Source organism: Carlito syrichta, unplaced genomic scaffold, assembly GCF_000164805.1.
Source record: "Carlito syrichta isolate Samal-C Ts95f unplaced genomic scaffold, Tarsius_syrichta-2.0.1 Scaffold312201, whole genome shotgun sequence".
In the NCBI taxonomy this organism is placed as follows: domain Eukaryota; kingdom Metazoa; phylum Chordata; class Mammalia; order Primates; family Tarsiidae; genus Carlito; species Carlito syrichta.
Window position 1 is genome coordinate 165,487 of NW_007256297.1, and position 25,309 is coordinate 190,795.

Sequence of the window (25,309 nt, forward strand, 5' to 3'; positions counted from 1 at the left end):
CATATCACATTTATACTGTCACTTGATCAATGCACTCAGGATTAAAAATGGTGTAGCTATAAAATTAAGAGTAATTCTAAATGGCCATTTTGAACTAGGCTCACCAGTAAATGAAATTTTAATTAATTTTTTGACTTGTTTAAGAAGCTGACCTTGGGGCTCTGGAATTATGGAGGACTTCAGACTTGGGAAAAAACTTCAAAACTATTGGTGTGAAAATCTACTCATTTGGTCTTGGAGGACGTTTCCTTTTTGCCTCTGTGATGGCCGATAAGGTAGATATTTGCTTTTCTTTGGACTGCTATTTCTTTGAATATGCCTCATGTAGATTCCTTTCACTACTTGGTACCTTCAGTTTCTCATCTTTAATATTTAATATCACTGGAAGGTTTGGGGTGATTCTTCTTGCAGGGATTGATTAACTCTGATGGACTACTCTGCACCTGGCCTTCTGATGTGAATTCTGATATCTTTTTTGGGACATGTTGTCCCAGTGTTTGGGCTTTACTCAGACATGGACATCTGAAAAAAGCAATCCACTTGCTCATTGTCCAGTAATAATAATACAAATAAAAATAAGTAACATTAGTTGAGTACCTACTATATGCTAGAGACTACTCCGAGTCCCAGGAATATAGCAGTGAACAAAACAGTTGACTGTCCTATTCTTGGAGCTTATATTCAAGGGGGAAATAGACTCTAAACAAATAATGATATGCCTGGTAATAATTAAAGCTGTGGAGAGATCTAAAGCAGGACAAGGAAACAGAAGCAGCAGGACTTGGAGCAGTGATGTTTTAGAGAGGGAGGCTCGGGGGAGCTCTCTAGTACCTGAATGGAGTGAGAGCATGCCCATGTGACCATCTGAGAGAAATAGGATGAAGATCCAGCAGGTGCAAATACCCTCAGGAAGGCTCAATCTATGGAAGAAAGCAGGGAAGGGCAGTGTGGTGGGAGCACAGAAGGTGGTCAGAATGAGGCAGAGGAGGAGCCCTGCAGGGCCTTCCTAGGTCACGGTTAGGATATTGGCTTTTATTCTTCCTGTCCTGGGAAACTGTAAGAGGGTGGTGAGCAGAGAATGTCAGGGTTTGGCTCCTCTTTTGACAGAATAGGTGTGTGCGGAGCAGCCTAAGCACACATGGAAGCAGCCAGAGTAGCAGGGGATCTCACGGGTGTCCCAGTGAGGGAGAGGGCAGCTCAGCCAGGCTGTTAAATGTACTTATCACTGAACTTTACAGAGTTTAATCTAAGGGGGGGCCTGGGATTACTATCCATGCCCTGGCTAGCTGTGTCTAGTAGCTATTTTAAGCTATTTAGCAGGGAGTAGGTTTTAATTGCCTTCTTAACAGATTTCTTTGACTAGCCAAATACTCCCTGATAGTTTCTTTATGGTAATTTCAGACTCTGTCCTCTTTCCAGCCCATGTACGTTTCTTTCATCATGGCTGTTCTGAGACTTTCTTACAGAGAAAGCATGTCATACCTTGACTTCCCTTGTGATCTCTCAAGCATGGGATCCTCTCCATTTTCTAGGCCCTATATTAATTCTTTGGATTATGCCAAATGGATTGTCTCAAATGGGCCAAACTTACGTATAGCAGTCAGTGTTTTAAGAATTATCTGAGCAAGTGTGTGTGATTGACCATGGTTCCATTGAATTCCTAGCTCTGTTGAAGGAGATGGACTATCAGAGATCGGGAAGTCCTATCTTAGGGGACTGTACCAGAATGAGGAAGCCACGGAGAAAGCCAAGATAGCCTTCCTTAAGATAGAATGGATTGTTCCATTGTCTGAAACTTTGCTAGAGTTTAGAAACTACTTTGGTAATTGGTACTAGGACCTTTAATTTATAGCAATTGTACCTAGTGGGGAAGTGGGTAATAAATTATCATTTAAAATATCCCTGCTCATGTCCCTGCACATAGCATCTTGGCAGGAAATTAAAAAATAGATATTGCCGCCAGGCTCGGTGGCTCAGCCTGTAATCTGCGCTTTGGGAGGCTGAGGTGAGCGGATTGCCTGAGCCCGCGGGTTCGAGACCTGCCTGGGCAACTTGGCGAGACCTCATCTCTACAATAAAATCAAAAAATCAGCCGGGCGTGGTAGCGCATGCCTATAATTCCGGCTACTTGGAAGGCTGAGGCGGAAGGATTGCTGGAGCCCAGCAGGTCGAGGCTGCGGTGGCCGGGAGCGGCCACTGCACTCCAGTCTGGGCGACAGTGAGACTCCAACTCAAAAATAAATAAATAAATATTGCCATTTGTTCCAGGATACAACAAGAAGGATCCACGTGTCAACGGATCAAGGAGACACATGGAGCATGGCCCAGCTCCCCTCCGTGGGACAGGAACAATTCTATTCTATTCTGGCAGCAAATGATGACATGGTGTTCATGCATGTAGATGAACCTGGAGGTAAGAACTTTTTAGTGACACCCTTCAATGCACAGAGATGAAAGTTTTGAACCCTACTTTGAATAGCTGTCCTTTTTATGTGTCAATTTTTCCTCTTAGCCCTAGAAATGCATTAGTGTCCTACTGGTTACTCTGTCCTAAAGCTAATATGTAGCCTTTGTGTAAAGGCTGCTTGCTGTACTACTGTAGTGTAATTTGTGCCTATGTTCAAATGTGCTTGAGCAAAGCTGCCCAAGGAATGATCCTCAGAGTGCTACTGATTTGCAAACTCTCTTACCTGATAAGTACAGAAATTGAGAGCAAGAGTTTAGAAGCTCTTCTAGCTATTTGACAAGGTAATTTTATGTCTGTTGAATCTAGTGATTAAAAATCAGGGTCTTATATTTTGTCTATCTTTTCATTTGTCTGGTGATGGGTTTTGGTTTTGGTTTTGTGTGTGTGTGTGTGTGTGTGTGTGTGTGTGAGTTGGAGTCTCACTCTGTTGCCCAGGCTAGAGTGCAGTGACACACTCATAGCCACCCAAGCATCGGCCTGCTGGACTCCAATGATCCCTCTGCCTCAGCCTTCCAAGTAGTAGGAACTACAGGCGTGCACTACCACGCCCAGCTAATTTTTTAATTTTATTGTGGAGACAAGTTCTCGCCAAAGTGCCTGGGCTGGGTCTCAAACCCTCGGGCTCAGGCAATCCACTTACTTTGGCCTCAACTCAAAAAAAAAAAAAATTAGCATGAAGATCTTAGTTGTAAGCCTTGATTAATTCTCAGGTCTGAGTTTCCATCATGAAGAGAGCCAGCTGGCTCGTGTTTGGTCAGTCAGATAATCGTGTTTGGTTAAACTATTGGTTTTCTTTCTGGTCCCTCTAAGCCTTTGTGGTTTTGTTTGTTTCCCTATTTCAGATACTGGATTTGGCACAATCTTTACCTCAGATGATCGAGGCATTGTCTATTCCAAATCTTTGGACCGACATCTCTACACTACCACAGGTGGAGAGACAGACTTTACCAACGTCACCTCCCTCCGTGGGGTCTACATAACAAGTGTGCTCTCAGAAGGTGGGTCTCAGTGTAACTGTTCTTCTGCCTTGCTCCTTTGGCCTCAAGTGTTGGGGTTTGAGGCTTTCGGGGATTGATGGTCCTGTCACCCACTAATGTTGCTTGCCTAGCCAACCAGCTTACCCATGTAAAATTGTTTGTTTCCTTTTTTTTTTTTTATTGTGGTAAGATATATGTAACATAAAATTTGTTTCTTTTTAACATTGTGTAAAGTACAATTGAGTGTTATTAAACATATTCACAGTGTTGTACAACTATCACCACTATCTATTTCCAGAACTTTTTCATCATCCCAAACAGAAATTGCACCAGTTTACAACCATTTATCTTCCACACCCTTTCCCCAGCCTCTGGCAACCACCATTCTACTTTGCATCCCAGTGAATTTGCCTATTCTAGGCAGTTCATATAAGCAGAATCACCCCTTGTTGTTTTGTATCTGGCTGCTTTCACGTAGCATATTATTCCAAAGTTAAGCCATGTCGTAGCAGGTTTCAGAATTCCACATATTCCTTCTTTTTTTTTTTTGAGTTGGAGTCTCACTCTGTCACCCAGACTGGAGTGCAGTGGCCGCCCCCGGCCACCGCAGCCTCCGCCTGCTGGGCTCCACCGATCCTTCTGCCTCAACCTTCCAAGGAGCTGGAACTGCAGGCATGCGCTACCACACCCGGCTAATTTTTTTGATTTATTGTAGAGATGAGGGCTCGCCAAGTTGCTCAGGTGGGTGTCGAACCCGCAGGCTCAGGCAGTTCACTCACCTCGGCCTCCCAAGGCGCGGGATGACAGGCTGAGCCACCGAGCCCGGCCCACATATTCCCCCTTAGGGCTGGAATGTATTCCTTTGTTTGGATGTGTACAGCAGCTTTTGTTTCTTCATTCATCAGTGGACACTTAGACACTTGCCATTTCTGGCCACTTTGAATAATGCGGCTAAAACACTGGTGTGCATGTAACCTGTTCAAGTCCATGCTTTAGTTCCTTTGGGAGTTTACCCAGGAGTGGAACAGCAGGACCTCATGGCAAGTCTGTGTTTAACTTCTGCGGGAAATTCCAAAGGAATTTTCATAGGGTTACACCATTTTTTTTTTTTGAGTTGGAGTCTCACTCTGTCACCCAGACTGGAGTGCAGTGGCTGCTCCCGGCCACCGCAGCCTTGCCTGCTGGGCTCCGGCGATCCTTCCGCCTTCCAATAGCTGGAACTACAGGCGTGCGCTACCACACCCAGCTAATTTTTGCTTTATTGTAGAGATGAGGTCTCGCCAAGTTACCCAGGCAGGTCTCAAACCCACGGGCTCAGGCAATCCACTCACCTCAGCCTCTCAAAGTGCTGGGATTACAGGCTGAGCCACCGAGCCCGGCTGGGTTGCACCATTTTACATGCATATGGGAAGGGATTCCAGTTTCTCTACTTCATTGCAAAAATTTATTATATTCTTTTTTTCCTTTTTTGAGTTGGGGGTCTCACTCTGTCACTCAAGCTAGAGTGCAGTGGCATGACCATGGCTCATCATAGCCTCAAATTCCTGGACTCAAAGTGATGCTCCTGCCTCAACTTCCCAAGTAGCTGGGACTACAGATGTGCACCACCATGCCTGGCTAATTTTTTGTTTGTTTGTTTGAGGCAAGGTCTTGCTATGTTGCCTTGGCTGGTCTCAAACTCCTGGGCTCAAGCAATCCTCCTCCTTCGGCCTTCCAGAATGCTGGGGTTACAGGTATGAGCCATTGTGCCCACTGATACTCCATTATTTTTATAACAGTTGTCCTATTGGGCGTGAAACAGTATCTCTTTTGTCGCTTTGATTTGCATTTCTCTAATGACTAATGATGTTGAGTAACTTTTCACGAGCTCTTTGGCTGTGTGAATACCTTCTATTCAAGTCTTATGGATGGCAGAGATTTTTGAAGCTGTGTTCACTGATAGTCCTCTGGTGCTTATGAGAATATTGGCACATAGTAGATGTTCAGTAATACTTGCTGAATGGGTCTATGAATAAGCAGCTGAATGTCCCTCTTCCACTCAAATCACACACACACACACACACACACACACACACACACACACACACACACACACACACACACACACAAACTCACACACTCTCACACCCTCACACCTGGGTAACATTTAAGACTGAGCCTGAAGTGCAATCAGGCCTTGGGAGACAGGAATGGGGAGGGAAGGGTGCTTTGGGTAAAGAAACTACACATGCAAAGTATCAGAGTCATAGGAGACCTTGGGCTGGTGGATGTGGGGAGACATGGAGTGATACAGGAAGAGGAGGATCAGGAGAGTTTACCCATGTAAATTCTGGCTCCCTGTTAAATAAGTTATGGTAAATAGAACTAGAAGAAAGCAAAGTCACAGCAGGCAAAAAGAGAGATGTTTGGAGTCTATGTTGTTCAGATTATAAAATGAGTCCTGTGTTGGGAGGTGTGGCCCTGCAGGAGCAAGCCTGAAGTGGACCCACACCCTGCTCCCTCCCCTTGCAGTGGGTACAGCAACAGCCAGCCAAGACTCTTATGTTCCACTTGATGGCTCTACGGACCTCACCTTTCCTAAGGTCCAATTATACAAATAAACACATTGTCTCAAGTACAAAGACTCTTAAAGTTCTGTTTGCTTTCTGTGTTTATTTTTGGGTAGGCAGTAGGGACTGTTTGTTTTTATTTTGTCAGGTCCTTGCAGTGGCCTACAAGGTCCTAAGAGATACTCCCCCTGTCTTGCCTGCAACTTTTCTCTCTGTCCTTCACTCTCCCCTAGTCACATTAGCCACCTGCCAGGTCCACACATACATTAGACGTGTGCACTGACAGTTCCCTCTGTTTTCCCAGATATCTGCAAGACTGTCTTCTGCCTTTGAGTCTGTGCTCATATGTTACTTTCTGAGTGAGACCTGCCCTAAGTATGCTGTTTTAAATTCCAGTCTGTCCCCTGCTCACACACACGCTCCTAACCCGTTAGCTGTGCAGGTTTTTTCCCCTAGCACTTATTTTCTAACATACTGCACAATTTACTTATTTACTCTGTCTGGTGCTTGTCTCATCCTGTATATTTTGCAAATTTTTTGTCCATTTTGTTCACTGATATATTCTCAAAGGCTTATAAGAGTTTTTATATAGTGGGCACTCAATAAATGTTTGTTGAATAAATGAATTTTTCTTCATTTGCTTTCTTGTTTGATTTTTTTTTCTCTTGGAAAAGTCAAAGCATATTATCTCTGAATTTAAAACCCGCAGCAGTTTTTATCATTGAAAACAGGGAATGGAGGCTGGACGCAGTGGCTCACACCTGTAATCCCAGCACTTTGAGGTAGGAGGATTGCTTGAGCCCAGGAGTTTGAGACCAGCCCGAGCAACATAGCGAAATCTTGTCTCTGCAAAAATAGAAAATAAATTAGCTGGGCATTATGGCACATACCTATAGTCACAGCTACTTGGAGGACTGTGGTGGGAGGATCGCCTGAGCCCAGGAGGTTAAGGCTGCAGTAGGCTGTGATTGTGTCACTGCACTACAACCTGGGCAACAGAGTGAGACACCAACTCAAAAAAAAAAAGAAAGAAAGAAAATAGAGAATGGAGAAGAGATTGGGGGGAGGGGTCAAGAAAAGGGAAAAGTATGGAAGATATATGAGTTAGTGGGAGAGACCATAACTAGGCATTATTAATCCAGAACTATGAACCTTATTTAAATCCTGAGAGTCCTTTAAACAAGCCTGGTGTCGTGGCCTTGTCTGAGTAAAGATTAGGCGTCCTTTCCATAGGAGATTTTACTTCCAAGGCAAGTAAGGAAGAGAATGGACATTAGTCTGTTTATGTTGGTAAGGAATTCAAAGATATCTTTATTCAGAGTACCAGTCTTCAGTGATTTCTGGAATTACTTGGGTCCTGTTCAGGTGGGGAGCCTTCCTCAAATACCATATTTAAAGTGTTGCTCAGTTACTCATAACACTGAGCCATTTGTGAGGTATTATAAGCTCGTGGGGCTCCAGGGTTATCATGGTATCCTATAGTCTCAGGAGAGAGTTATGCAATGACAAACTGAATTTAATTGGGCACTTCCAGTGTGTCAGACTTAATGTCATTCTTTTCCATTCAGATAATTCGATCCAGACCATGATCACTTTTGACCAAGGAGGAAGGTGGACACACTTGAGGAAACCTGAGAACAGTGAATGTGATGCGACCGCAAAGAACAAGAATGAGGTTTGTTTACTCTGGGCACCAGTGTGCTTAGAGCAAGACAGCTTTTCTGTTCTGCTCCGATCAGAGCCTTTGATTGATGCAGTTTCATCCTCAATGAGGGTCTTCCACTTAAGACGGAAAGTTTGGAAATGAGAGTAATGAAATTAACTTGGAATTTGGAATTGTGAGAAACAAGTAGGAATTGTGAGGAAAGGTCAAAATACTATGGATTATTTGTCTTTTAAAGAAGAGCAAAACTGAGGGCTAACAATGTGTGTTTCACTAAACTGCTGAATGAAAACAGATTGAACAGATGGGCTGGAGAAGAGTTAGGTCAGCATGGCAGCTGTGAGGCTTGAGAAATTCTACAGGAAGCCATAGACCAACCATTCACAAGCAATGCAAAGCCAAGCTCATCGGAAACTAGAGGAAGAGATCCGCCTTCTTTCCCCTCTGCCTGGGTTCAGGTCACTGAGTTTGGTGATCTGGGTAGTGCCTGGAGACACAGTGCAAGTCTCTCTGAGGAAACATTGGGACCCAGAGCTACAAATGTGTCACTCCATGGCATCTGATGCCAGGAGTGACAGGCTTGACAGGCACAAAAAGAAAGAAAAGAAAAGCAAACTTTTAGCTGGCTCTTACAGAATTTGAGAGGAGCTTGGGGAACATTGGGAGTTTCTCTCAGAAATGGACAGTGCTGGCAGTTCTGAGCGCTCCTCAGGATACCTGTTGCTGATATGCCCTTGCTTTCTAGATGGGTTTCCTGTCTTAAGAGCCTCAGATGGTGTGAGATAAACCGTCCAACACAGTCTTCCTGCTTTATTCTCATTAGGCTCTGAGTCTGTCTCTACCTTCTTATCCCTTGTTCCCATCCCTTGCCCTGCCCCTCCCTCCTCCCCTCAAGCCTGGGTGGGTTCAGTGGCTCTTTGTTTGCCTCCCCACCTTCGGTCTCCCAACACTTCTCTTTGAGTGGGCTGTGCCCTGACCTGGCGAGTGAAGGCTCCTTTTGGGCTCTGCTGCCCTTTCATTGTCATTGCCCTCTCATCACCGGCACACCCCTCACTGTAACCCCTGGCTGTTCCCTGACCCTGGGCCTTCCCACATTATTCCTGGGGGAGTTGTGCCTGTCTTCCGCAGCCCCAGTTACTCAGGGTTCGTGGACTCCCTAACCATTCTCAGTGCCCATCCAGTTAGGGCTGATCCTTCCTCTCCATTTCATTAAGAGTTTGCTTAAACCTCTTTTTAAACATTGTAGTAAAGTATACACAACTTAATATGTACCATTTTAGCCATCTTGAACCTCTTTTATTTATTTATTTTTTTGAGTTGGAGTCTCACTCTGTCACCCAGACTGGAGTGCAGTGGCACGCTCCCGACTACCTACCACAGCCTCGACCTGCTAGGCTCTGGCGATCCTTCCGCCTCAGCCTTCCAGTACCTGGAACTACAGACGTGCCCTCCCATGCCCAGCTAATCTTTTATTTATTATGGAGATGAGGTCTAGCCAAGTTGCCCAGGCGGGTCTCGAACCCACGGGCTCAGGCAGTCCACTCACCTCAGCCTCCCAAAGCGCGGGATTATGGGCTGAACCACCGAGCCCGGCTAGTACTAACTTTCATTCAGCTTTCTGACATTGTTTTTTCCAGCTTTCTTGAGACATAATTGACAAGTGAAAATTACATATATTTATAGTGCACAGTGTGATGTGTTGGCATAGTATACATTGTGAAATGATGACAACATCACGCTAATTAACATATCTGGCCGCGCTCAGTGGCTCAGTCTGTAATCCCGTGCTTTGGGAGGCTGAGGTGAGTGAATTGCCTGAGCTCGCGGGTTCGAGACCCTTCCGGGCAACTTGGCGAGACCTCATCTCTACAATAAATCAAAAATTAGCCAGGTGTGGTAGCACGTACCTGTAGTTCCAGCTACTTGGAAGGCTGAGGCGGAAGGATCGCCTGAGCCCAGCGGGTCGAGGTTGCGGTGGCCGGGAGCGGCTGCTGCAGTCCAGTCTGGGTGACTGAGTGAGACTCCAACTCAAAAAAAAAGAAAAAAATGTATATATATATGACACCTCACAACTTATCTTTGTGTGTGTGTGGTGAGAACATTTAGAATCTATTCTATTAGCAAATTTCAAATATACAATACAGTATTATTGACTGTAGTCACTGTGTTACCGTAGCCTCCAAAACTTCTTTGTCCTGCATAGTTGAAGCTTTATACTCCTTGGTCTTCACCTCCCCCTCTCCCTAGACCCTAACACCCACCACTCTACTGTGTGTTTGTGAGTTCAACTTTTTTATGTGTCACATGTAAGTGACATCATGCGGTGTTTGTCTTTCTGTGCCTGGCTTATTTCACTTAATGAAATGTCCCCCAGGTTCATCTGTGCTGTTGCAAATGACAGAATTTCCTTCTTTTTCTTTTCTCTTTTTTTTCCTTTTTGACTTGGAGTCTCACTCTGTCGCCCAGACTGGAGTGCAGTGGCATGCTCCCGGCCACCGCAGCCTCTACCTGCTGGGCTCCAGCGAGCCTTCTGCTTCAGCCTTCTAAGTAGCTGGAACTACAGGTGTGTGCTACCATGCCCAGCTAATTTTTAATTTTATTGTAGAGACGAGGTCTCGCCAAGTTGCCTGGGCTGGTCTTGAACCTGCACAGGCTTAGGCAATCCACTTGCCTCGGTCTCCCAAAGTGGCTGAGATTACAGACTGAGCCACCAAACCCAGCCCTAAGCACTTTTTAGTGTCATTTTTATGTTATTGTAAATGAGATTTTATTTTTGAGTTAGTTTGTTGTTAGTGTGTATTGTATTTTTATATGTTGATTTTTGTATCCTGCAACTTTATTAAATTCATTTATTTAGCAGGTGTTTTTTTTGGTGGAGTTTTTAGGGATTTCTATATATAAAATCATGTCATCTGCAAACAGAGACAAGTTTAGTTCTTCCTTTCTGGTTTGGATGCCTTTTATTGCTTTTTCTTGTCTAATTGTTCTGGCTAGGGCTTCTAGTAAGTACTATATTGAATAGAAATGGTGAAAGTAGATATTTTTGCCTTTTTCCTGATTTTAGAGAAAGCTTTAGCTTTTCACTGTTAAGTATAATGTTAGCTGTGGACCTGTCATAGATGGCTTTTATTATGTTGAGGTACATTCATTTTACACCTAACTTGTTGAGAGCTTTTATCATGAAAGGGTGTTGAATTTTGTCAAATGATCTTTCTGGAGCTGTTGAGATGATTATGATTTTTATCCTTCATTCTGTTAATGTGACATATCACCTTTATTGATTTGTATACATTGAACTCTCCTTGCAGCCCAGGGATAAATCCTCCTTGATCGTGGTGTATGATTCTTTTTTTTTTTTTTTTTTGAGTTGGAGTCTCACTCTTGTCACCCAGGCTGGAGTGCAGTGGCACGCTCACGGCCACTGCAGTCTTGACCTGCTGGGCTTGGGCAATCCTTGTGCCTCAGCCTTCCAAGTAGCTGGAACTATAGACACATTCCACCACACCTGGCTAGTTTTTGTGATTTATTGTAGAGATGAGGTTTCACCAAATTGCCCAGGCTGGTATCGAACCCCTAGGCTCAGGCAGTCCTCTCGCCTCGGCCTCCCAAAGTGCTGGGATTACAGGCTGAGCCACCATGCCCAGCCTGGCCTGTATGATTCTTTTAATGTACTGTTGATTTCAGTTTGCAAGTATTTTGTTGAGGATTTTGCATCAGAGATATTGGCCTATAGTTTTCTTGTAGTGTACTGTTTTGGTATCAGGGTAATACTAGCCTCACAAAGTGTGCCATCCTCCTCAATTTTTAGAAGAGTTTGAGAAGGACTGGTGCTAATTCTTTAAAGAATGTTTGGAAGAATTCACTAGTTAATCCATCATGTCCTAAGCTTTTCTTTGTTGGGAGGTTTTTGATTACTGATTCAGTCTCCTTACTCAAATTAGTCTGTTCAGATTTTCTATTTCTTCATGATTCAGTCTTGGTAGGTTGTACGTGTCTGTAAATTTATCCATTTTTTTCTAGATTAGCTAGTTTCTTGGTGTATAATTGTTCAAAGTAATCTCTTATGATCCTTTTATTCCTGTGTATTTCTGTGGTTTCTGCTGTGATGTCTCCTCTTTCATTTCTGATTTTATTTGAGTCTTCTTTTTTTTCTAAGTTATTCTAGCTCAAAGTTTTTCCATTTTTTTATCTTTAAAAAAAACCCAATTATTAGTTTCATTGATATTTTATATTCCTAATCTCTATTTTATTTATTTCTGCTCTGATCTTTATTACTTCCTTCCTTTGGGCTTAGTTCTTCTTTTAGTTCCTTGAGACGTAAAGTTAAGATGTTTGGGGTTTATATTTTTTTCTTAATATAGATGTTTATCGCCATAAATTACCTTATTAGAACCACTTTTGCTGCATCCCATAACTTTTAGTATGTTGTATTTTCATTTTCATTTGTCTCAAGATATTTTTTTATTTCCCTTTTGATTTCTCCTTTGACCCATTGGTTCCCTAAGAGTGTGTTGTTTAATTTCCATGTATTTGTGAATTTTACAGTTTCCTCCTGTTAATGATTTCTAGTTTGATAGCATTGTAATTGGAAAAGAAACTTGTGGTACCTTTTCAGTCATAAATTTGTTGGGACTTGTTTTGTGGCCTAATATAAGATCTATCCTGGAGAAAATTCCAGCACTTGAATATGTATTCTGCTGTTGTTGAATGGAATGTTCTGTATATATCTGTTAGGTCCATCTGCTGTCTATAGTGTTATCGAAGTCTACCATTTCCTTATTAGTTTTCTGTCTGGAGTATTTATCCGTTGTTGAAAATGTAGTATTGAAGTATCTTACTATGATTGTATTGCTGTCTACTGTTCCCTTCAGTTCTGTTAATATCTGCTTTGTGTATTCTTAATATGTGCTCCAATGTTGTGGGCATATATGTTTACCATTCTTATATCCTCTTGATAAGCTAATACCATTATCATTATATAATGACTTCCTTTAATCTCTTGTGAAAGTTTTTGACTTAGTCTATTTTGTCTGCTATAAATAGAGCCGCCCCTGCTCTCTTTTGGTTGCCATCTGTATGGAATATCTTTTTATGTCTCTACTTTCAGCCCTTTGTGTCCTTAAATACATAGTTTTTTATAGACTGGCTTCAGCAAGGGAAGCCCTTCAACAGTCAGCCCATCCAGAGATTCTGGGTGCTGGCTGGCAGGATCTGCGTGGGAGTGGGCCTGGTGCCTTGGTCTATGGGAGTGGCCTTGGAGGCTGAGTCCACTGGGGTAGGCCTGACTATAGGATCCACTGGAGTGAGCCTGTTGAGTGGGTCTGCGGGTGGAGTACCTGGAACCTGTATCTGCAGGAGTCAACATGGTGCTGGAAAGGGCCTCACCCTGAGTTCCCCAAGGCCAGCCTGACTCTGGCCCACTTGGGTGGGCCTGGTGCTTGGGACCTTAGGTGCTGGGCTGGAGTATTTTTAAAGACAGGACTGGATCTTATTTTGAATCATACCACATCTTACACAGTGTCTGAAATATATCAGGTGTTTATCAAGTTTATTTGTGTGGAATCATACTGTAAACATTGATCAGAGGCTTTGGTGTAATGCAAAAATAAAATAAGGCAAATATTCTAATACATTTCAGAATTAAAAGCATCCCAGTGAACTACACACCTCAGCAACAACAGTACAATAACCTAAATTTTAAAATAGGCAAAGTACTTGAGTCGACTTTTCTCCAAAGAACATATACAAGTGGCTAACAAGCATATGAAAAAATGCTCCACATCACTAATAATTAGGAAAATACACATCAAAACCACAGTGAAGTGTCTCCTCACATACATTAGGATGGCTACTATTTTTTTTTAAGTGTTGTCAAAGATGGGGAAAAATTGGAACCCAAATGTACTGTTGGTGAACATGTAAAATGGCCAGCTGCTATGCAAAACAGTATAGCAGTTTCTCAGAAATGCAAAAATAGGATTATCATATGATCCAGCAATTCTACTTCTGAGTATATCCAAAAAAATTAAAAGCAGGATCTCAAAAAGATATCTGTACGCCCATGTTCATAGCATTATTCACAACAGCCAAAAGGCAAAAGCAACTCAAGTCCATTGACAGATGAATAGGTAAGTAAAATGTGGTATGTATGTTTGTATGTATGTAAATAAATATATACACACACACAGTGGAATACTATTCAGTCTTTAGAAAGGAAGAAATTCTGACATCTGCTGCAACATAGATGATCCTTGAGGACAACATGCCAAGACCAAAGATATTAAGCCAGACCCCAAAAGACAGATGTTGTCTGGGTCTCCTTATATGAGATACCTAGAGTAGTCAAATTATTATATTTTTAATAAATTTTAATTACTCTTTATTGAAAACTGCACTGAATACTAAATGTCCACCTTTACAGTAACCAAATACAGTAACAGTAACTTACACTAAAATAAGTCAAATTCTTAACACAAAGTAAAATGGTAGTTGCTGGGGAGAGGAAGAAGGTAGAGCTGTTGCTTAATGGGTAATAGAGCTTCCATTTTACAAGATGGAAAGGATCTAGAGATTTTTTTGTACAACGGTGTGAATGTACTTAACACTACTGAACTGTGCCCTTAGAAATAGTTAAGATGGGCTGGGCTTGGTGGCTCAGCCTGTAATCCCAGCACTTTGGGAGGCCGAGGAAAGTGGATTGCCTGAGCCTGCGGATTCGAAACCAGCCCAGGCAACTCGGTGAGACTGCATCTCTACAATAAAATTAAAAATAGCCGGGCATGGTAGCACACGTCTGTAGTTCCATATACTCGGAAGGCAAGGCAGAAGGTTTGCTGGAGCCCGGAAGGTCGATGCTGGGGTGGCCATGAGTGTGCATGCCACTGCACTCCAGCCTGGGCGAGGGAGTGAGACTCCAACTCAAAAAAAAAAAGAAAAAGAAATAGTTAAGATGATAAACTTTATGAAATGTGTAATTTACCACGATTTTTTTCTTTCTTTTTTTTTTTGGTCCGAATCTCACTCTGTCATCCAGGGTGGAGTGCAGTGGCACGCTCACGGCCATCGCAGCCTCGACCTACTGTACTGGGCCCAGGTGATCCTTCCGCCTCAGTCTTCCATGTAGCTAGAACTACAGGCGTGCACCACCATGCCCAGCTAATTTTTTGATTTATGTAGCAACGAGGTCTCACCATGTTGCCTAGGTTGGTCTCAAACCCCTGGGCTCAAGCAGTCCTCTGGCTTCAGCCTCCCAAAGTGCTGAGATTAAAGGCATGAGCCACCGCTCCTGGCTTATCATGATTCTTTTAAAAAGATTATCCTACTGAGGTCTGGGTTAAGTTCAAAGCATTATTAGAGGGGCTCTGTGAGATGAGTAGAGAATCGTATGTTTGGTTTTAGTCTAAGCTTTGGTTTCTTTTCACAGTGCAGCCTTCATATTCATGCTTCCTACAGCATCTCCCAGAAACTGAACGTTCCAATGTCCCCGCTCTCAGAGCCCAACGCTGTGGGCATCGTCATTGCTCACGGTAAGGAGCCCTCCCACTCGCCACCCCAAAAGGAACAGAGCTGGATACACTAGGATGCAGCCATAGGCTTTGAACCCTATGAGAAAAAGCACTGCAGATGTCTTTTACATTTCTTTGGTAGAATTTCTTGCATTATAACAATACCTTGGGTTTTCCTGGACTTCCAGCAGAGAGAGCAACATGACTTTTCCCTTTTCCAAGTTTTTGGTGGCCTTCTTTTCTGCTACAGTCAGAAATAATCAGAATAAATATATTCCAGTTTATTCTCTCTGTTTCATTGCCTACTTGTGATGAGATGGTGGGTCATGTTGCAGGTAGCGTGGGGGACGCCATCTCGGTGATGGTCCCAGATGTGTACATCTCAGATGACGGGGGTTACTCCTGGACGAAGATGCTGGAAGGACCCCACTTTTATACCATCCTGGATTCTGGAGGCATCATCGTGGCCATTGAGCACAGCAGCCGACCTATCAATGTGATTAAGTATGCATGAGCTCAGCTCCACACACACTATCTGCATGGAGGGCAGTGTGGGAGTGGTCTTCAGCCTATTGGGGGGAAATTACTCTCCATAATTCAAATGTTTACATCCTACAGAACTTTTAGGAAGGTTCTAGAAGGAATTACATTTACAACATTACTTTTTCCTCTGACCACCTATAGCTAACACATGTTGTCACTTTTTAAAAATAATCTTTTCCGCCCAAAGGCTCGGGTGGCTCAGCCTGTAATCCCACGCCTTTGGGAGGCTGAGGTGAGTGGATTGCCTGAGCCCACAGGTTCGAGACCCGCCTGGGCAGGCGAGACCTCATCTCTACAATAAATAAAAAATAAAAAAAAATCAGCCGGGCATGGTAGCGCACGCCTGTAGTTCCAGCTACTTGGAAGGCTGAGGCGGAAGGATCGCTGGAGCCCGGCAGGTCGAGGCTGTGGTGGCCAGGAGCAGCCACTGCACTCCAGTCTGGGCGACAGAGTGAGACTCCGACTAAAATAATAATAATAATGATAATCTTTTCCTCCACAAAATTATTGTGGAAACGTTCAAACACTCTAGATTGGGAATGACTTCTTAAGTACAAGTTGTTATAAAATAATCTGAGTTGATTCATTTAAAAGACCATTTTTACCTGGGACACTATCTCTTGCCTTTGAAATTAATTTTTGTTAAAGTATTTATGGTCACTCTCTCTGAATGAACCCCTTTTCCCTACCCTGTAGACATTAAAAATTAAAATAGTTGTCGACTAGTAAGCCTTCACCTCTGGTTTGGGATCAAACAGCCAGTGTGGTTTTCTGATATTCCTAGGACACATTGATCTTCTGTCATCTTTCTCTAATTGTGGTTTCAGGTTCTCCACAGATGAAGGTCAATGCTGGCAAACCTATGAGTTCACCAGGGACCCCATCTATTTCACTGGCCTGGCTTCTGAGCCTGGTGCTAGGTCCATGAACATCAGCATTTGGGGTTTCACAGAATCTTTTCTGACCAGCCAATGGGTCTCCTACACCATTGATTTTAAAGACATCCTTGAAAGGAACTGTGAGTGTCTCCCTTGATGTTTTCTGCTAGAAACTCTTAAGCCCATTTTCCTAATTAATCAATTCAGTTTCATTTCTGTCTGTTGGAATAAGCAAAAGTATATGCATCTGACAGGGGATTGAAGGGTGTTCCACATGGGTAGGGGTAGTCAAGTAATGGAATGGTATCAGAATAGCGGTCTCTAGCCGGGCGTGGTAGTGTGTGCCTGTAGTTCCAGCTACTTGAAAGGCTGAGGTAGAAGGATCGCTGGAGCCCAGCGGGTTGAGGCTGCAGTGGCTGGGAGCGGCCACTGAACTCCGGTCTGGTTGACAGAGTGAGACTCCGACTCAAAAAAAAAAAGAAAAGCAGTCTCCTCCTTGGGACTAGCACTGTCCCAAGAGAAAGAGGAGGGCCACGTGTGTACTTTAAATTATTCCCTCAGCTACATTCTAAAAGTAAAAAGACAGGTGAAGTTAATTTTAGTGATAGAATTACCTTAGTATGTCCAAAATATTATGTCAACATATGAGCAATATTAAAAATTATTAGTGATGTTTTCTGGGCGACAGAGTGAGACTCTAATTCAATATTTTTTTGTCTGTTTGTTTGTTTGTTTGTTTAGTTGGAGTCTTACTCTGTTGCCCAGGCTAGAGTGCAATGGCACGCTCATGGCTGCTGCAACCTTGACCTGCTGGTCTCAAATAATCCTTCTGTCTCAGCCTTCCAAGTAGCTGGTACTACAGCCACACACCACCACACCCAGCTAATTTTTTGATGTATTGTAGAGACGAGGTCTTGTCATGTTGTGCAGGCTGGTCTCAAACCCCTGGGCTCAGGCAGTCCTCTTGCCTCTACCTCCCAAAGTGTTAGAATTATAGGTGTGAGCCACCACACCCAACAACAACAGCACCAAAATTATTGAGATATTTTACACTTTTATCTTTTGAGTCTTCAAAATCTGGTGTATATTTAATATTTGCACTTACAGCACATCTCAATTCAAGCCAGCCACCTGGGACCAGGGCTGCCAGATAGGACAGTATAGCTTTGCACTGGAGAAAGTTCTGTACTTTTATAAGACTTCAGAGAAAGTGTGTTGCAAATTGCCTGTGTCACTTCTTAAAATGTTGAAGTGTGGAAGTTTTCATGTAGAGAGTTTCAGCTTGACTGTCAGTCACGGGTGCGGCTCTAGAATGTTCCCTGAGCAGGCGTGAACCCACACTGAACGCTTCAGATTTCTGTGACTTCAAACTAGAAGACATGTTATAGGGGCAGAAAATTGCTTCATAAAAGGATTTACAATGTTCATTGCATGGTGTTCTGAAGTGTCGCAGGCACACCCATGTCCCAGGCCATAGGTACTGATTTTAGAAATATGGAGGATAAAGAAAAAAAACAAAGGAAAGGGGACCTATAGTTTCAAGGTTGTCATAATACAATAAAAGACTCAAAGTTTTAGAACTAAAATGTTCTGAATTAGCCGGGTTTGGTGGCTCAACCTATAATCCCGTGCTTTGGGAGGCTGAGGTGAGTGGATTGCCTGAGCCCGCGGGTTCGAGACCCGCCTGGACAACATGGCGAGACCTCATTTCTACAATAAATCAAAAAATCAGCTGGGCGTGGTAGCGCGCGCCTGTAGTTCCAGCTACTTGGAAGGCTGAGGCGGAAGGATCGCCGGAGCCCAGCAGGTTGAGGCTGCGGTGGCCGGGAGCGTGCCACTGCACTCCAGTCTGGGTGACAGAGTGAGACTCCAACTCAAAAAAAAAAAAAAAAGAAAAGATTTGCCAAACACGCACTTGACAGGCTCTGTGCTGCTCTTCATATCCCGAAGGATAATATCCCAATCTGTAGTCTTTAGGTCACAGCTTTTGAATCATTTTTCCAGGAGTAGATGGTGATGACATAATCAGCCAGAAGTTGTTGTCATCAGTGCTTTGCACTGAGACAGCCAGTCCAGCAGAGTTAGAAGTCTAAGAAGAGGGCGATTTCCCTTCTGTTTGAAGCAAACTAGCACATGGTGAAATGGATCCAGTGCTCTTGGCTAATTCGTATCTTGTTTTTAACAAAGAGCGCCCTGGTCTTGAGTGGAGAGTGTCTGCTGCTTACCTCTGCCAGCAACTGCTAACCGAAGGCAGTACACATGACACAGCCACCACCTCTCTGGAAGGAACTCGAGGAGTTCCCTGTCCAGCTTCCCATGTCAAATAAGGTTTTTGCTAATCCTCAAGTGAATGTAGAGATGGACAGAGACCTCCCTTGGCATGAGAAAATACAACTGGGTTCTAGAGGTTCTGGAGATGTCACTTTTTGTCGGCAATTCTAAAATGAAGCAACAGGTTGAGTCAGACATTCCCACTCCCCTCTCCTTGTTCTTCTGATAGCCTAGCAGCTGCCTTCCGTGGGCAGGCTCTGTGCTGTGCACTGTCCTGAACAGTCTGTCTGTCCTTTAGGTGAAGAGAAGGACTACACCATATGGCTGGCGCATTCCACAGACCCTAAAGATTATGAAGATGGCTGCATCTTGGGATATAAAGAACAGTTTCTGCGGCTGCGGAAGTCATCCGTCTGCCAGAATGGTCGGGATTATGTTGTGACCAAACAGCCCTCCATCTGTCTCTGCTCCCTGGAGGACTTTCTCTGGTATCAGCATTCCTCAGACCTCTCTGTCACCCCTTTCCCTATTGGAGGGGTTGAAAGGCAGTTGTCTTGTGGGGCTAAAAAATATTGAAGTCCTTTTTCCCAAGAACGGAGAACTGCTGCTTCTTATCAAGGAAATTGAGGCAAAGAGAAAGGGCAACCACAGTTGTCAATAATTGGACAGATAATTATTGGGCAGGACCAGCACCAAACCCCAGAGATCCTGAGTTGGCAGTGGTGGGAAGGAGAAAAGTTATATGAGAAGGAAGAGAATAAAACCAAACTAAGCATTCTAGAAAATGACAAGACAAAAACAAAAGTGGTGAGGAGCAAAGAGGAAGTTGGACTTTAGAAACACCCTGGCTGCTTGAGTCCAGCAGGTAGAGCACTAGGCTTTAGGTCCCTGCGAGACTGAAGGCAAAGGGATGGTGGTCCTGAGACTGGAGGTGACATCAGTACAGTCAAGATGCCTCATCAAGGGCTCGATGCCAGCAAAGTGGACTCCCTAGGGTTCAGGACCGTCCTGGCTTACGGCTGGCATGGTAGGGTAGTTGATTATGCAAGAGGATCCTTGCATAACTTAAATGAGGTCATTTTGAATAGATAAGAGGAACTGCTTCGCATCACAGATTAAGTAGCCTTATGAAACTTGTTACCTGCAAAGGATGTTACTGACCGGAGGTCAAAGTGGATCCTAAGGGATCTGGACATAGGCAGGCAGATCGCATTCATGCCCCCTCCATGTCTTGTCTCTCAGACCACGAGTCACAACAGAATACCGTTCTGAGCAAAAGGCAGCTCCCACCCTGCGTGGCTCCGCCTGGCCCACATCTGTGTGTGGCATGGTCAGAGGTCCTCCCTTTTCTGTTTTCACAAGGAAAACTACCCCTCGGGTGGCCTTTGGTGTCACAGTGTGGCTGCGGACAGATGATAAGGCTGTCAGACTCTGAAGGGCTGTCCCCACCCTCGAGCCACGTGGGCAGGCTCTCCATCTGTACGGCTGCTCTTCCCCAGGAAGACCAGGCTCCTCCAGGGCACCGCACGTGGATCTTCCTCCTCTGGAATGTCCCTCTGTGTTGCCACTTGACCCCCAAGCCTGGTGAATTCCCACTGAGCCCTTAAGCTTCACTCAGCTGCCACTGTTGTGGAGCTTTCCCTGCTCTCCCATCTCTGGACTCCGCAGGTCCTCATGACAGCACTCACTATGTCTTCATTGTTCTCTACAGGTTTGCTTCCACCATTAAGCCCCGGACTCCTTGAGAGCATATTTGATAATAATATCATAGTCCTGATAGCAGTGCACATTTGCTGAGCACTGCCTGTGCTCGGCACTGTTCTCAGCAGTTTCCAGCTACCCTCACAACAGAGAGGGCATGACTCTGTGCCTACAGGAAGTGGCAGAACTGGCACGCGAAGCTGGCGTCTCAGCTCCAGGCTCTCGTGCTCTTCCACACTTGCCTGGGAAGTGAGTCCCTTGTGAGGGAGCAATCCAGAAATTTGGGATTGAGTACCTGAAAGTGTTACCTGAATTTTCTCCTGCTGTTGTGGGAGGTGTCTTCTCCATCTTTTTTCTCCCTATCCTCCCCCAAATACTAGTCAGAACAATTCTGAAGTACAGTCAGCATCTGCATATTCCCCAAATATCCACCTGCTGTGCACAGGGCAGTGCGAGGTGATGACAGAAGGCCTGTTGTGCAGCAGAAGGTGTTAGGCACCATGAGGGTATAAGACGGGAGGGAATATCCCATCTAGAATGGAAAGGAACTGGGGCAGAGAAGGCGCTTTTGAGGAGGTGATGTCTGAGCCATCTGTTTTCCATAGTGGACCTTCCTCAGAGATAGCACAGGCCTGAGCTGCTTTCTAGCAACCCAGGACTGGAATGTTACCCACCCACTGCTCACATGAACCTTCATGCTAGTCACCGTCTTCTAGCAGCTTTGAAAGGTGCTTTATTTGCTGACTCTTGCAGTGATTTTGGCTACTACCGTCCAGAAAATGACTCCAAGTGTGTAGAGCAGCCAGAACTGAAGGGCCATGACCTGGAGTTTTGCCTGTACGGGAGAGAAGAGCACCTGACAACAAACGGGTAGGATGTCTTGTTATCCTTGTCATTGATGATTCGCCATTGCTCAGACTGGAGCTGCCTCTCTCCACACAAAGATCTCCTTAATATTTTAGAGCACTCTCTTTGGTGAGGGACGGGGAGGGACTGGTGGGATGCAGAGAGGGCTACCCGCGAAGCACAGCCACTAGAGATGAAGGGTGCTTGTTGTGTCAGAGGACCCAACTGCACTGACATCGAAAAGCAGAGGGCGGGGGCGTTAGCTCGCCGGGTTCACACCCCAGCCTTCCACAGGCGGGAAGGAGAGGCCAGGGGCCCATGGGCAGAGCAAGGAAAGCCGTCCCATTTGCTAGGAATGTCCTTCCCGCCCTGGCGCAGCTTAGACCTGGCCAAAGAGAGAATAATGTCACCACATCAATCTAGAGCACTCTTGAAAAGCACAGTTTGATAGGACTTTCTGGGGTGATGGAATGTTCTGTCATTTGCTGTGTCCAGTGTGGCAGTCACATGTGGCTGTGGACACTAGTGCAACTGAGGCACTGAATGTTTCATTTTAGTTCATTTTAATTCTAATATCTCTAGGGTAGCATCAGATCCCCTGCCCCAATAACTCCACCTACTCCCTTTTTTTTTTTTTTTTTTTTTTTTTTTTTTTAGTTGAGGTCTCATTCTGTCACCCAGGCTGGAGTGCAGTGGCACCATCACGATTCACCGTAGTCTCAATCTCTGAGGCTCAGGCGATCCTTCTGCCTCAGCTTCATAAGTAACTGGGACTATAGTCGCACACCACCATGCCCAACTACTTTTTTATTTTTGTGGAGACAAGGTCCTGCTATGTTGCAAAGACGAGAAGTTTTTTGGCAGCTCTTTAAATCCTGTTTCCAGGAAATAGGAAGGAATCCAGGAAAACATCCTTATATTCCGTTAACACATCTCTGCCTTTTAGGTACCGGAAAATTCCAGGAGACAAATGCCAAGGTGGGGTGAATCCAGTTCGAGAAGTAAAAGACTTGAAAAAGAAATGCACAAGCAACTTTTTGAGTCCAGAAAAGCAGGTATGTTAAAAGAGCAAGTCTTTAGGTACAAGTGGGATTATGTGTTCTGTCAGGAACAAAGTTACAGCATCAAGAATTTTGTTACTAATACAAAGTGGTCAAGTGACTTCTATCAGTCTTCCCTTTACACAGGAAGCTGTTAGGAGGACGGAGGGGTCACATACCCAGCAATACGCTCATCCTACTGAAAATTTAGGCTGTTGTGTGTGGGGGAATGGTATTCTGTAAAGTTGTAAAAGTCTTGGAATCACAGAATAGTGGAAATTTCTGAGGCTCAGAGTCACTTAGGAAAACCTCAAGGAGGCTGTCTGTAAAGGGCCATGGCCTAGAGTTGCATGTGGACGAGAAGAGCCCCAGACGATGTGTAGGTGGTCCTTGTGCCGAGCCACGCCAAGTGTGTCCCGAATGAAGAGCTGAGCTGTGTAACAACAGACTGGTTTCTATTTAGAAGCAAGTTGTTGAGACTGCTTATGATGTGTAGTACTGAGCTCCCTGGCTGGGATTTGCAGGTAGGGTACAGAGGAGACCTCTTGATAAAGAAGTGCTGGACCAGCCATACAACCTGGGCAATAAACCGTGGGCTTGTTTCCCAGTCTGGAACATGAGAGGTCAAGCTGGACGATCTTTGATCTCCCCTCTCTGCTGTTCTAAGGGACAAGGGGCTGACCGGGTGGCATTAAGAAGACAGTGGGAGAAAAGTGTGTGGGCATGTGGACTTGTGAGGGGGTAGTTCCTCCTCCTCTTCACCCCTGCCCGTGACTCCTGGTGGCTGTCCTTAGAGTGTTTGTGTGTGTGATTGCACAGGATTCCCGCCCACAGGGACACAGCTTGTCCCCGAATCCAGCTCTGCCTCCTCTTGGACACATTGAAAATACACACTCCCTATCTCCCACCCAGAAGCAGGTAGGTCACACGCAAACAATGATATAAGGCTTATTTGTAAAAATAAAGTAAAAAGTAAACCTCGATGTCATATACCGGCCTGCCTGGTGTAGCACTGACACAGCTTCTTCCCAGATGCCTGCCCTCTTCTAGATTCATTCACCCCACTCCTCTCAGAGTCTGTCTTTCCGGTTCTACCCTGGACCTCCAGGACTTGTGAACAGTGGCAGTGTAGAGCAGTCACCATGACCACATGTGATCCTAGGCCATTGCCAAGGCTTCCAGTGTAACTTTGACATTGAAGCCACTGAGTTTGCAGCTTCAGGGAGGTTGGAGCTCAGATTACTCTCTACCTGCTATCTGTCTCCTGGTAACATGGAGATGCTTCATGGGTGGTTGGAAGGGTACCGTCACTAAGTGCCTCTGGACTGCAGGTCACTCATACAGACAGAGGAATAAGTGTCTGCTTCAGATGCAGTCCTGGCACATGCATGCCTGAAGCTTCTGTGTTTGTGTTTTAATTTATCAAGAATTCCAAGTCCAATTCTGTTCCAATTATCCTGGCCATCGTGGGATTGATGCTGGTCACAGTCGTAGCAGGAGTGCTCCTTGTGAAGAAATACGTCTGTGGGGGAAGGTAAGGAACGCAGAAGTCAGGCAGGTTCGGGCTTCAAACCAGAAGGTTTGCCTATGACAGAACCAGGTCATTGTAGGGCTATTCTGAAAAACCAGGCCAGCTTCCATTGTCCGTGTGTCAGCTATGGCCTGTGCTGCTTCCTGTAGCTGTGAGTCATTCCGTGTGTGTGTACACCGGGCACCCTGTCACGTGTGAGGGCTAAGGGGTTTCTACTCGCAGGTTCCTGGTGCACCGGTACTCTGTGCTGCAGCAGCACGCGGAGGCCAATGGCGTGGACGGGGTGGACACTTTGGATGCAGCCTCCCACACCAATAAAAGTGGCTATCATGATGACTCAGACGAGGTGAGCCTGTGACTTCTTGAGGGGTAATCCAGAAATACCCAAAAAAAAGTCTTTTGTGCACGATGAAGATAGGATTCGGGCAGAAGTAACTTAATGACTATCAGATTTGACAAGCCCTAGCCTCAGGGGCTTGCTTTCAGGGCAAGAGTCTTGTGGTCTGTCCCTAATACAGTGTGTGTCCTTCCTTTCAGGACCTCCTGGAATAGGTCTCAGAGCAGCAGGACCCGGCACGGATGGAGAAGCCACAGTACCTCTCACACTCCCTGTGGCTCTTGGGGAATACACTTCCCATCATGAGGGACCCACTGTGTTTCTGCTGCTTCCATCAAAGCCAAAAGGACCCAAACTAAAGAGGTGGTGGGCGGGGGAACCCTGAGCACTTTTCCAGTTGGCTCCGAGAAGCGGGGACGGATTTAAATTCTTTAACTTTTATTTTGAGTTCTGTCTTTTTGCAAAGTGTGGGCTTTGGGGTTTTACGTTTGTTTCTTAAGGGACATGAGATGGAATTGGAAGGGGCCGCTTCCCTTGCGCATTCTGTGTCGCACCTACCCCAGGTAACCTGCCAGCTCCAGCGTCGGCTCTCACACGTACTTGGTGCTGTCCCTGGGCTCTTTGGTGACGCGAAGTAGCTGCCAAGGTAAAAACAGGCTGTAGTGGATGGCACAGCCTGGTCAGCTGTCCTCCGTCGGGGACAGCCCTTCTCCCAGAACACCAGCTCCTCACATGCCCTTCATCCTCTTTTAGTTTTCCAGGGACCATAGGCCACAGGGATTTTTCTTTTCCCCTGTTTAATTAGGCAATATCCTCATTAATTGCCCTTTGGCAACTAACTTAAACATGTGCTTCCGACACACTAAATCAGGAAAACTTTCAGGACAATATTTTTAACTTGGGGCAGGAAGGAGCAGCAGAGAATCGACTGGACTTAGCACCTGCTAGGGGAGAAGGTCTTGCTGCTTGTGAGCGTTCTCAAGCTGTGCTTTGTGTGTGCG

The 25,309-nt window shown here is 45.0% G+C and overlaps 1 protein-coding gene across 1 annotated transcript in view; it reads left to right on the top strand.

Annotated features, from left to right (window-relative positions):
• Positions 1–24,749, top strand: part of SORT1 (sortilin 1) — a 72,448-nt gene extending 47,699 nt beyond the window's left edge. Inside the window, exons 8-20 of the mRNA XM_008069771.2 lie at positions 148–275; positions 2,269–2,413; positions 3,310–3,465; positions 7,562–7,668; positions 15,080–15,182; positions 15,497–15,665; positions 16,532–16,722; positions 19,152–19,341; positions 21,308–21,424; positions 22,347–22,455; positions 23,868–23,974; positions 24,194–24,317; positions 24,509–24,749. Coding sequence (XP_008067962.1) covers positions 148–275; positions 2,269–2,413; positions 3,310–3,465; positions 7,562–7,668; positions 15,080–15,182; positions 15,497–15,665; positions 16,532–16,722; positions 19,152–19,341; positions 21,308–21,424; positions 22,347–22,455; positions 23,868–23,974; positions 24,194–24,317; positions 24,509–24,523 — 1,661 coding nt within the window. The 3' untranslated portion in view covers positions 24,524–24,749. The remainder of the gene's footprint in view (positions 1–147; positions 276–2,268; positions 2,414–3,309; positions 3,466–7,561; positions 7,669–15,079; positions 15,183–15,496; positions 15,666–16,531; positions 16,723–19,151; positions 19,342–21,307; positions 21,425–22,346; positions 22,456–23,867; positions 23,975–24,193; positions 24,318–24,508) is intronic.
• The last annotated feature ends 560 nt before the right edge of the window (positions 24,750–25,309 follow it).